The sequence below is a fragment of the Peromyscus eremicus genome, chromosome 3, assembly GCF_949786415.1.
Source record: "Peromyscus eremicus chromosome 3, PerEre_H2_v1, whole genome shotgun sequence".
Taxonomy (NCBI): domain Eukaryota; kingdom Metazoa; phylum Chordata; class Mammalia; order Rodentia; family Cricetidae; genus Peromyscus; species Peromyscus eremicus.
Genome location: NC_081418.1, coordinates 43126104 through 43139179, shown reverse-complemented (window position 1 = coordinate 43139179; position 13076 = coordinate 43126104). Strand labels below are relative to the sequence as shown.

General features: G+C 53.4%; 1 protein-coding gene across 2 annotated transcripts in view; it reads left to right on the top strand.

Moving 5' to 3' along the window:
• The first annotated feature begins 1355 nt into the window (after positions 1-1355).
• The window catches only part of Podxl (podocalyxin like), a 38165-nt gene continuing 26444 nt past the window's right edge, over positions 1356-13076 (top strand). For both annotated transcript variants that reach the window (XM_059257526.1, XM_059257528.1), the window contains exon 1: positions 1356-1653. In XM_059257526.1, the coding sequence (XP_059113509.1) occupies positions 1578-1653 (76 nt within the window). In that variant the 5' untranslated portion in view covers positions 1356-1577. The remainder of the gene's footprint in view (positions 1654-13076) is intronic.

The following is a 13076-nucleotide window of genomic DNA, read 5'->3' as shown; positions in this document are numbered from 1 at the left end:
GTGTGACAAATTTTCGCCATCTCCCTTCAGTGTTAGCCGCCCCTCCCCCTCCAGCTCTGTATCCCGGAGCGGTTGAGGTGCCTCCTTAGCAGAGGACTCCAGGGTCTGCAACCCGCGAAGGCCCCCAAGGTAGGGTGAACAGGCTGCGAGCTGCTTTGTCCTTTCACGGGGTGAATTGGGGTTTATGAGATTCTCCAACTCCAAACCCCACCCCAAGTCTACGCCCTTCTCACCCGCGCAGGCTGCTTCTTTCATTGAGACTGTCCAAGGTTCCGGCCCTAAGCTACGTGCTTCTCCCGCGTTAGCAAGTATCTCAGCAGCTGTTAGAGGTGTTATTAGCCTTGTTTTTCGGATGAGAAGAACCGAGGCACACAGTAATTTAGCACAACTTAGGTTCTGAGCCCAAGTTGGATTTGACGCCGAGGCCCTTAAATCTCCATTGCTGCTTTTTATTCAGCAAGATTAATTCTTATGGAGCAATTATGGTATTACAGGCAGTGTGTAAAGTATTTTTCCAGACTAGTCTCATAGGCAAGTCTGCCATCTACCACCTAAGGGATCTTAAACAACTTTCTTAACATTTTTTTAAAAACTCCATTTTCCTGTCTGCAAAACGAGGCTTTAAAAAAATGTGGCTGTTGTGAAGAGCAAGAGAATTAATACGTGCAAAGCTCTTAGAACACAGACCCGCACGAATTAATCGCTGAAAATTTTGCCGTGAAAGAGTCACATCTATTTGGAGAAATGTCGGTGGGAGAGGTTAAGGAAAAAAAAAAAAAAAATCGGTCCAGATGGCCCGTTACACATCCCGCAGCACAGACTTGCTCGGGGATTGCACGAAATCCAGGCACCTGCTAGGTAGGGGGCCTGCTCCCCAGGCTCAGCCGCAGAAGGCGCGGAGGTCCGGGGGGCAAGGCAGGGTCGATTTTATCGGAACTCCCAGGCTGGGGATCTGCGTGCAAGAGCCGCAGCGTTATGGAGGATCCCGGCTGGTCCCCTGCAAAAGCTGTGCGTAGGACATCGGCGGCGGGGTCCCTGGCGCGCGCACAGGCACGCAGACACAGCACGAGCACAGATCTACAGTCCCCCCCATTGGGCGCGCGCATATTCACACACTCACGTTCACACTCACTCCCACACGCCCTGGCCTGGACCGCCAGCCCGTGCTCCCCCGCCCGCCGCGCTCCAGGGCGGAGTTTCCTCCTCTGCTTATTGTTCGCGGCCCAGCGCCCGCCCAGCCGCCGCCCCGCCCGACCCCGCCGCCGCTGTGGGCGAGCTCCTGGGGGAGGGGGCGGAGGCCAGCGCGGACGGGACGGGGCGGGAGTAGTCGCAGCAGCGCGCGCTGGGCCGCAGCCGCTCAGACACCGCCCGGGCCGCAACCACCTTCGCTCCTCGCCGCTGGCTCCGCGCCCCAGCCCGGTTCTGCGGCAGGCAGGAGGGGCCGCCGGGACGCGACTCCGGAGTTCGCGGCTGTCGCCAGGCCTCCCCCGAGCGGCGCCGACGCTCCGGCCGCCCAGACAAGCGACCCTGCGCCAGAGCCGCAGCCACCTGCTCCGAGTCCCCGGGCGAGGATAACCATGGGCCCCGCTCTGGCGCTCTCCCCGCTGCTGCTGCTGTTGCTGCTGCCGCCGCCGTCGCTCTCCGTGGATAGCAGTGAGTGGACAGCCCCCGGGCTCCGCCGGACCCTTGGTCTTTCCCCTCCACCCCAAGTCAGGCAGGGCTGCTGGGAAGCCGGCTGCACCGCGTGGTCCGCCCGCTTGCAGCCTCTCCCGCGTGGCCGCACTCCGAGTCCTGACCTTGGTACCATCCACGCCCCCTCAAACTGGAGAACGTCGCAGGTGCGGGGCCAGATCGTGGATGTGCCTCTGGTCTCCACTCGTGTAGAGTGAGCAGGAGTGCGTGAGGCTGTAAAGGGGGCACTTGGTGGGTTTGCGGGAGGAAGGGGGGGGGAACTGGGTGCTGGGAGATTCCAGATTCCTTCGGGACCACCAGAGCGCGGTTACTCTTATTTGTGTTGGGGGCGACCAGGGACCTTATTGCGAGGTCGTTGAAACCAAGTCAAGCGACAGACGGGAGGGGAGTACGTGAAGGAGTCCCTGAAGCAGACCACAAGCAAACCTCTTAAGTGTCCACGCGTGCAGCGTGCTCCTGGTTCCAAGCGCTTTTTAAGTCTGTGTTGGGGCAGGTGGAATAAACGCACCTTCCATGGTCCCAGAGTGTTGCTCCGTGAGGACCCTGCCTTCATGTTGCCAAAGGAGCGGATCCTTTCTCAGAGCATGGCCGGGATGGTGAGCCCCTCCTACCCCTTTGTGCAAACAGAAACTTCTTTCACGTAAGAGGTTTGAGCTTCTTCTTAGTATTACCTTAGGCACCCGTCTCCCATCAGATGCACCTTAGGGACAGTCCCACTGCGCTCTTTCTGAACATGGATTGTTACTTTCTCTTTGAGAGGTCAGGCAGTGTCTGCAAACGTAACTACAGCAGGTGTCCCAAAGTCCCTGCCAACAGCTGAAGATACTCAGCCCAGGAGGGAGGCACGTTTCTTGAACGGTGTAGCCTACCCTTCCAGAGTGGGCAGCTGCCGGGAGAAAGTGGGGAGGGGAGGCTTCCCAGGGCCTGAAGTACCTGTGGTGACAGCCCGGACAAGGAAGGGACTCCGCTGCTTGTAAGTGTTAGTGTTGGGGACAATGAGATGGCAGTGCCGTCCTCGTCATGGTAGAGAGGGCTAGTGCTCAGGGAATGAAGGCTAAGCCTCCTGTGGGTGGCCTAGGACTCCACCAGCCTGGCCTGAAAGGGAAGGGCACTCCCACTGGGGGAAGGGTCTGTCATGTGAGGAAGATAGGAATAGCTTTGAGGGCCACAGTCTGCAGTTTAAAGAATCCTTAGGAAATGACAAGTTTGTGGAGTGCGTCGCCTTCTGAGGCAGACAGACTTCATGGAGGGTCTTCAAACGCAGTCTTTCGGAGGGATAATGCCTCAGCACCATTCCAAAGCCAGATGGGTTAGTTTGTCTCGTGATTTGGATCTTAGAAAAGCCAAGCCGGTCTTTCTTGGAGAAGATACTGGCTGTGGGAGAGACCTGCCTGTCCTGTCCTAAGGGGAGATGCCGTGGAGCCATCCGTGGCCTGCTCCCAGCCTGGTCCCTGGACATCAAGACTGGGGTTCTTGTCTGGCACCTGAGAACTACCTAGAAACCATGTCTGCCGTGAAGCCCTCTCGGGACTCTACACAGGGATGGTTCATAGTCAGAGATGGATATGTGCAAACAAAGGTGTCCAGAAACCTGCCCTTGTTCCAAGCAGCAAGTCTCTTAGCATCACTGAGCCCCGGGTATCCAGACCCCCAAATGTCATTTTTACAGTATGTGGGAATACAGGGAAGTTTTTTGATAGTGTACGGTAACAAGGAGGGATTACAGTGATGGTGAGTTCCACAGGCTGATTATGATGATCGGTGGTGAATTACATCCAGGGCAGAAAAGGCTTGGGGCAAGCCTAGTACTGGGTAGTGCTGGTTTTACACCTTCCTCTAGACCAGCTCCCTTAGCTGCAGTTACCAGCAATACCCCCAGGTCCACTTGAGTTGTGGGAATTCTCTGATGGGATGCGAACACCAAAGGTTATGTAGTGCAAATCTCTGTAACAAAGGAATTATCCTGACACTTCTCAAACTGACCTAAGCTGGCGCTTTGCGCACACCCCAGAGGTAAACAACCTTTATCCTGGGAGCCTTTCTGTGCTTTTCCTTTGCCACGGGGCAACTCAGACCTTTAAACTCCTATCTGTAAAGTAGAATGGGAGAGCAGAAGGGAGGGACATGATTTCCACTGTTGTGAGATTTCTGGGCTTGCATTATCCTTGGAGGATGAAGAGTGACTGATTGAGTGCTGTCCATCTGACAGACATTTGATGGATAAATCCTGGGCAGGAGAAAGGCAGGGTGGCATGGTGGAAACCCTCAGACCGGGTCCCACATTTGTGTGCCTGTGGACAAGGTAGTGTACTTCCCAAGCTTCCTACTCAAAGTGATCACAGACCTGCATTGTGCGTTGTTCTCATCTGAGGAACGATAAGGGCAACAGGTTTGGCGTTGTGCCTCACTTACCAACATCAGCAGCATCTTGGTATGGCTGTGAATTGAATGTGTATATTGCTCCGTGTGCTTAAGACACCCTGAGCATCCCAAGTCTGCTGATGTTGGTGAGTGGCATCCAATGCCTAGCTGCTTCCTAGAGGCAGGGGGAGGCTGGTTTAAAGAGCACAGCGTGGTCTAGGGAGGGCTTCCTGGAGTGTTTTCATATGGAGATTTTTAAAATAAAAAGGATCTGCATGGGATGGGAGCTCTCTTCCTAGGGTGACTAAGCTGGGATGAATTGTAGGGTGTAGGGGAAATGCAGGTTGGGGGATGGGAGCCACGGTAGGGAGTTTGAGGTGGGGTCTGTGAGCCACAGGAATGCTATAGGGGAGGGAACCAGCGGCTGGCTGAAGGAAAGGGAATGGATCCGAGGTGGGGTGGGGGCAGGGTTTTTCTAGCAGGCACTTAACCGACAGGATTCACTGAGGTAGCCATCTGCAGAGTTAGCTGGACACAAGCAGCAGTTTGTCTGAGGCAGGGCTGAGAGCATCTGTCACTGAAGGCTTCAGGTGGGGCATGGCCACCCAGGGAGGGACAGACCAGCAGCTTAGAGACCTCAGAAGGTCACTCTAGGTGTATAAAGTGTAGGCGGAGAGAGCCTGGGAGCCTGTATCCCTTCCTGGGGCTCCTCCATTCCGTGGAGGTGACTGACTACCTTTGGAAGCTGAGGGGGAGGGGCGAGGGGTTAGAATCCCCTGGGGGAGGAGGCTGCTGAAGGGGTTATCTCCTGAGCTGAGCTTCTGGAGCCGGCCTGCTGTGCCTCTCCACACGTAGAGCCCTTGGAGAACAGAAACCTGGTAATCGTCTCCACCCCCTGGGCCAGCCCGGAGTTTTGTTCTGAGCAGGTAGCTGTTGACCTGAAGTCCCCCACTCCTTTTCCAGGTGTGCTGGGAACCAGTTCCTCCAGCCAGGCCGGAAGCTGCTCCGCATAGCTGGAGACAGGGTGAAGTTGTTCCTGCTCCAGCGGGAGCTGGCCTGGAGACCCAGCAAACCAGGCCTAAGGGCGCTTTCAGCTCTGGGTTCTGTTCTGATTTGTGCCGTAGTGTCTGAGGCAGGGCAAGGACCTCAGCTGGTAAGATTTCCTGTCACAGCCCGTTCCCAGGAACATCGTGGGACAAGTCTTTCTGTCGTGTGTCCGATCCACTTGTGAGGCTGTGGAAGATCCAAGGAAGTGTCAGAACTAGGATCATGACTCCCAGGGCCACAGGAGCCTAAGTAGGTCTTAAGCTGGGTGTGGTGCATGCCTTTAGTCCCAGCACTCATAAGTAAGGGGCTCTCTGAGTTCCAGGCCAGCTAGGGCTTCGTAGTGTAGTGGGACCATGTCTCAAACAAACAAATAAAAACATAAACAAAGGCTTTAAAGAAAATCTGCCCAAAAGATACATTATGGGATGCTGGTGTAGCTTATTTGGTAGACTGTTTGCCCAGCATACAGGAAATTCTCAGCTCCATTCCTAGCACCGAATAAACCCAGCATGGTGGCAAAAGTCTGTGCCCGTAGGAGACTGACATGGACAGATGAGACGTTGAAAGTCATTGGCTTCGTAGGGAATTGCAGGTCAGCCTGAGATAGAGACCCTATCTCAAAACACTGTAAGGGGCTTCTTATTTGCAGTAATGCTTGAGGTAAGATTCCTTCCTGTAGGTAGCAGCCCACTGGCTCTTCAAACTGAGGGTGTACCTCAAGTGGTAGAGTGCTTGCCTAGAGTAAGCAAAGCCCCCAGTTCGATCCCCGGTACCATAGAAAGTGACGGTAGTTGCACACACCTGTAATCCCAGTACTTGGGAGGTGGAGGGAGGATAGTAAGTCCTAGGTCAGCCTGGGCTACAGGAGACCTTGTCTCAAAGTCAAAAATGAAAATAATGGAATCCTGTAGCTGCCCAAGGCTAATTTCTAAACCGTGTCTATGTGACCATTCTAAGATAGAATCCAAGAGCTGAGAGCCACCTAGAAGTCACCCACTTATTTTCCAAGGAGGTGGGATACTTGCTCAAGTTTCTGGGTGCTTCTAAGGGCTGGGCTAGCGACAAGTGTGTGCTGGTGTGTGTGTGTGTGTGGCTGTAGATAACCAGGAACTGAACTCTGCTCTGGTCCCACTTCTCTGGGGACTGGAGGAATGTAGTGAACGTTGACTAATGTAGCCTTTAACCAAATCTTTCCCTTCCTGGTTGCCATTAAGGTAAACTGAAGCTTGGTGGGACCTGGAAAATCAAGGCCAGACAGACTCCAAGAACTCCTCAAGTCCAGTCTCAATGCTGGCCACTCGGGTTGTGACTGTGTATGTCAGTGTCTCTGACTGGCCTGAGAGCTCCTGAGGCATCCACAGCGTCTAGCCATAGCGTCCAGCCAGTACCTGCAGTAAACGGGTGGTCAGAGAAATGCTCGTGGAAAGAGTAGCCTCATCCCCAACTTTCTGTTTTGTTGTTACAGTTTTTGGTTTTTTTTTTTTGTTTTCTGAGACAAGATTTCACTGTGTAGCCCTGGCTGTCCTGGGACTCACTCTGTAGACCAGGCTGGCTTTGAACTCGCAGAGATTCACCCGCCTCTGCCTCCCGAGTGCTGGGATTAAAGGTGTGTGTCACCACCGCCTGGCTCTTCTCTAACTTTCTAACCCTCATCTCCCCGAATTCCAAGCTGCTATATTATTGTCTCTGAGATGCTGGGCCACCAATACAGCAACTGTGCCAGTCTCTGGGCCACCCATCCTTCCTTTCCTTCTTCAATCCCTACCCTCTCAGCACACACCACTGCCACCCTCTCTTCCTTTGTACCCTTATCCCCCTCAGGTCAGTCACCTCACACTTCCCTAGGGCCAGGGTGCAGGGTGGCACCCCGTCCGCCAATTGTCATGGCCGGAAAGCTGCGTGCCTCAACCCAAAGGAAGAGAATTCTGAGGAGTGGCTGAGTGAGGCTTGCATTCAGCCCCAGGTTGGGGTGCAGGAGCCCGCCTCCAGAGAACCAGGCCTCCCAGGATTAGGGCCAACCAGGGGCCTGTGGCCATCTGAATTTTGAGCCTTGCAACAATCCGGCCCTGATCAGGGTGGACAGGGCAGTGTTGTGACACGACCCAGGCATTCCGTGATTCTTAAGTACACAGGCAATGGCTGAGGCCTCCGCCATGGAGCTCAAGCCCACAGAGCTTAGCTTGAGCTGCGAGCCTCCACAGACTCTGTCTAATTGGATTCCCATGCCACCCTTTGAGAGAGACCTACTAGTGTCACAGCGCTAAAGCTGGGCTGGCACAAGGCTGCCACTGGGTAGCCTCTAATTCTGTCCCTTCCAGAGAAGGGACACCCAGGCACTGGCACAAGGATTTCCAGTCAATCACCTGACCAAGTCTTTCCTCAAACATCCCTAGGTTCCTCACTTCCCGCTCAAAACTTCTGCTTGAATGTTTTTATTTTTAAGATAATTTCACAGACCTCTGGCTGTCCTGGAACTTTCCATGTAGCTAAGGGTGGCTTGATTGTCTTATTCTCCTGTCTCTACCTCTGGGTGCCTATCACTGTGACCACCAGTTTTACACAGTGGTAGGGACTGAATGCAAGGCTTTATGCATGCTAGACATGCATTCTCCCAGCTGACCCACATCCCAGCCTGAGTGTCACCTTCATGAGGGAGAACTTTCCAGGATATATACCACCACCACCCCCTGCCCTGTTTTCTTACTCTACACTACTTTCTCCTGTTGCATTCACCACACAATGATGCACTTCTTTCTGTGCCTCTCTCTCCTGCTAGACTGTATTTCACGAGGGCAGAGACTTCTGTTAGCGCTGTAGACACAGCATCTAGAAAAGTCCCTGGCCCACAGTAGATGTTCAATAAACACTTGCTCAGTGAGCGAGGGGCAGAGGTGGTTTGGAGCCTAAAGTCTTATGTGCCAGCTCTGTACTCTCCACGCCTGACCTGAGTCCAGAAGGGTGGAGGTGGCAGGTAGGAGCTGGCCGTGGATGTTGGAGAAATGGTCAAGTGAGCGTGAGCAGGAACAGGGAGACCCCACAGGAGATGCAGCAACCTCAGGTTTCCCGTGTGGCCCTCACCCTAAGAATTCTTCAGTAGAGCATTAGGGCTTCAGTTAGAATTTAAAACAACAAAAAGATTAAACCAGACAAGTTACATCGCACTCACGTTGGAAGTTCAGAGGACTGTGATGGCGCCTCGGCTCTCAGCATGCAGTCTCATGGTCTGTGTTGGCTGCAGGGATCCCACCCATCAGGAAAAAAGGGAGGAGTAAGAAAACATCTCTCCAAAACTACACATGACTCGTCCAAGTACATTTTGCTGAACTGAACTTAATCACATGCTGGTATCTAGCGGCAAGGGAAGCGGGAAAGAGAACTTTCCTTTGGAAAGAGTAGTAACTTTTATTTGACCAAAAATAAGTAGTGACATTGATGGATACCAGAGTCGGTGCGTGGCAGATCCACTGCAGTGGCTGTTTGTGGATGCCTCAGGCTTCTAGTGGCCTTTGTTAGCCTTTCTTTCCCAGCTGACCTAGCTCCAACTGTGCAGAAGGGAGAGAGAATTAGTTCCTCCATGGCCCCTGACCTAACCCTCTCAGCGCAGTCTGAGGTTTGAAGACTAGGTGTTGGGTATTGAGGGAGAAGTTCCTTTTAAGGCAGAGAAGCCAGCTTCCCCCACCTAGTCTCCTCTCCCCTCAGCTAGGCCACTGAGCCAGTTGCCCTGAAACTTCCCATGAGCTGCATTTCAGCCAGGGCAGGCACACGGAGGACCTGGGTTCCCACACTGGCCTTGGGATAGGATAGAAATGCCTCTGCAGGCATGTGCAGGAGTGTACGAGCATGCACAAACACACACACACACACACACACACACACAACAACAACAACAACAACAACAAAAACAACAACAACAAAACACGCCACTCCACCCCACCCCAGCCCAGCCCCCGAGGGTGCTCTCCTCACCCTTTTTTTTTTGTCAGGTTTTCCTGAAGCCACAGGTGTGCTGACCCTGGGAGCCCCCAAGGTTGTGCCTGTCACGTTATTCAATGTGGCCTGGGCTCTGATGGCTCCTCTCCTACCAGAGTAAATGTTCATATGATTGGCTGGTAGTTTGCCCTGATGCACACCTGCCAGCTCCCGGGCTCACTTCTGCTAAGCACTTCCTTCCTGGTGTCATCCCATGCTACCCAGACTCCAGCTCCCTTTCCCAGTGATGCTGGCTGCCATCCAAGCACGGTGTGGTGTCCGTCTTTCCAGCCTCAGTCCCACATTTTCCTCCTGGGGGTGAGATGGGGTGAACAGAGGATGGAAAGGTTCCAGCCTTCCTCCTGGGAACCAGGGGGAGGAAGGGAGGAAGACAGTCTGGAGTACTCACAGATCTGTGCCCCCTACCCTTGCGGGAGGGGCATTATTGCATGCCTCAGTTTACCCAAATGGGAAGCCAGGGCTAGCACCATATGGGACTGTGTTTGTACTTTCACACTGCATAAAGCAAGCTGCATACCAAACTGTTTGTAAAGGACACTAGTGGCCCCTCGAGATTTTAATAGGCTTTCGGCGAATGTTTAGTCAGTGAGTTCAATACCTGTTCCACAAACACAAGGAAGACCATGAAGCAAAGTTTGGGGAATCGCCACCTACCGTTTCCCTTCATTGGGGTGCAGTGCCAATACAATCTCTCTCTCCTTTTGGGGGGCGGGGAGTGGGTGGCGGGATTCCAGACAGGGTTTCTCTTTGTAGCCCTGGCTGTCCTAGAACTTGCTCTGTAGACAAGGCAGGCCTCGAACACAGAGATCCACCTGCCTCTGCCTCTGAGAGCCAGGACTAAAGGTGTGCGCCACCATGGCTGGCTATAGTCTTATGTCTCCATTCCTGCTGATCTAACTGTAGCCCCGTACCCCTCTTATATTGTAGCATTGAACAGAAAATTTCTGTTTCTCCTCTTTAAGAGAACGTGTATTGCTGGGCATCGTGGTGCACGCCTTTAATCCCAACATTTGGGAGGCAGTGGCAGGCAGATCTTTATGAATTTGAGACCAGCTTGGTCTACATAGCAAGTTCCAGGCTAGCCAAGGATATAGTGAGACCCTTTCTCAAAACACACACACACACACAGGGGTGGGGTGGGGATAAGAATATGTATTAACATTTTGTGAAGCACTCAGGCTCCCTCAGGACATTTGAGGACAGACAGTATCCCCACTTGCCCAGACTTACAGGCTGTCTTGGGATGTGGGATATTCAGTATAAGTTCCAGACGATCTGTAAAGACTTGGACCACACTGCAAAGTCATCAGTGAAAACTGAGTACCGAGCAAGACTTGAGAAAAATGAAAATGGAACTCCAGAGAGCTTCTCTTCGAGAGGGTTTCCTCAGAAGTCATATGGGAGGTTGTGGCTTCTGAAGGGGCTTGAACCAGGTACCTGGGAACAAGCTAAGGAGACTTGGAGTGTTCCCGGGGTGTCAGCCAGGTTTGCTCCTTAGACAGAGGTGGGAAGTGCTATTAAAAGAAGTAGGGGTTGAGGACTGGGGATGCAGTTCCCTTAGAAGAGTGCTTGTTGGGCACAAAGGCCTAGGTGTGTCTTCACTACGTAAGCCCAGCAGCACATCCTCCTGGGTGTGAGGGGCATATCCCTGTAATCCCAGCACTGGGGAAGCGAGACCGGAGGGATGGGAAGTTCAAAGTCAGGGGCTTGAGAGATGGCTCAGTGGTTAAGAGCACTGACTGCTCTTCCAGAGGTCCCAGGTTCAATACCCAGCATCCACATGGCAGCTCACACCTGTCTGTAACTCCAAGACCTGACACCCTCACACAGACAGACATGCAGGCAAAGCATCAATGCACATAAAATAAAAATAAATTATTTAAAAAAGAAGTTCAAAGCCATCCTTGACCTCATAGTTTGAGGGTAGCCTAATCTGCTGGAGACCCTGTCATGCAAAACAAAGCTGCTCTTTCTCTGTTTCATCTTTCCAGTTCATGGCTGGCAATCAGTTTTCTGGTGGCTCCTGGCTCCAGCGTCTCCCCCTTGCCTCCCACCCCAATTCCTGCAGCACCTCCCCCTGTCCAAGGGGTCAGGCAGGGGAGGAGACGTTCTGGAGGACATGCCTAGGGCTTCCCAGCCCACAGTCACTCTAGCCCGCTGGTTAAGCACAGCTCTGGCTAAGCCAGACAGTGGCCACAGGGGGCGCCCACTGGCCAGCATTAGCTTTCCTAGAGGCAGCTGTCCCTTAAGCCCCTCTCTCAAGTGAGACAATGAGCAAGGGGGGGGGGGTGCCTCTTGCTCAACAGGTTGAGCCCCCACTCCAGCCGGAGTGCAAAAAAAAAAGTGCAGTGGCTCCCTGGCCTGCACTGTTGGCTCCGAGTCCAGCTGGGAGCACCCCACCTGGCTCTGGCCTTAGAATGCTTTTGTGTGGCTTCAGCGGGCTAAGGCCCTGGAGAGCCTGTGCTGTGGCTCATTGCCGTTTCTCCTTCCCCTAGGATTCCTGGGGTGGCGGTACACACTTACGCAGGAACATTTCCTGACTTTCCCTTAAGGCCCTGGGAGAACCTGGGAGTTCAGTCCTGTATACCCATAGAACATTCCCAGTGATGGATTCCGGGACGCCTTAGGACAGTCACAAATGCATGCCAGCCAAAGCTCTCCCTGGGCCCTCTGTAACTCTACGGCTGTTCATGTGTGTTGTGTGGGTGTATGTAGCGGAGGGGCATGGTAGGCAGATCATCTGAGCTCAGGAGTGACGTGGAGCAGGGAGGAGGAGGAGACGGCTTGTGGAAGAGGCTATGCCACCCAGACCTGCAGCCTGGAGGCTTCTGCTGGTCTCAGTTTTCTCATCTGCAAATAAGGACTCGACTGAGCAGCTCTTGGGAGGCTTTTCAATTCACTTTGACTCATCTGATGATTTGGATTTATTTTTGGATACACACCAAGAGTATCCATCCTGCGTTGATGCTTTGAGGTCCTGTGGATGCCTGCAGGGGAAGTGTCTTCAGGACAGTGGCCTGCTCAGGACAGTCTGGGATGCTGTCAACTTCTGGATCACAGTGGAGGACATGAGAGCTTTCCCATAGTGACATGGGAGCCTCCCTCCTCCTCACTGTGGGTCAGATGGATCCCTTCCCCTATCTTGTCCAGTAGCTAGAAGAGGCAGGCTCTGGGGCTGGTGGCCCAGGGCTACTCATGCTCCGAAGACAAGGATAAATAGCTGCATTGGACCTTAGGGTTTCTAGATGCTAAGGACAAGTGACTCTGACCATCTCTTGCCTATCTCTCACTTGTTGGGGTGGGAACAAGTGGCACCCAGGGTCCCCTAGCTCTGATGTGATTGAGATGCAGAGGAAAGATAATGCTGGGTATAAGACCCAGGGGTTTGCATTCCTGACACGGATGATGGATGAACGTCAATGGAGCTGTGTTTAGAGCTCCATTCCCTGGATTTTCTTGAGAAGACTACTACCATAGTCACTGACTACGGAGCATTGTGGACTTGGCCGCAGCCTGCTCGGTAGCTGACCGCCTGTCCAGAAGGATGGGTACCAGTTCCTCTGCCTGGGTTACTTTGAGCATGCCATCCTAACCTATCAGGGACAGGGCTCGAAGGCACGTCGACCAGCTGTGGACCTGCTTGTGCTGTGGGTCACTCTGGAATGAAGGAATCTTGCCGTGGAACTCTCTCCACTTTCCAGATGGGACCTCAAGATGGGAGGATGGCAAGGACTTAGCCAGTCAGAGCCCTTGATTTTGGATTGGCCTTAGTGTTCTCGCACAACAGAGCGGTGGGATAGGCTTGGCCTCCACGTCCAGGCTCTGCAGCTACTTGCAGGGAAGCAAAACTAGAAATTCCAGAGAGCAGAGGCTGAGGTGAGGATGGGAGTGGGTGCTGGGATTCTGGAAAGGAGTGACACGTTCCCACTGCACCCCCCGTTGAACCCCAAGGAAAACTTCAAAAGCAAGCTCGTGTGATCTAAGCC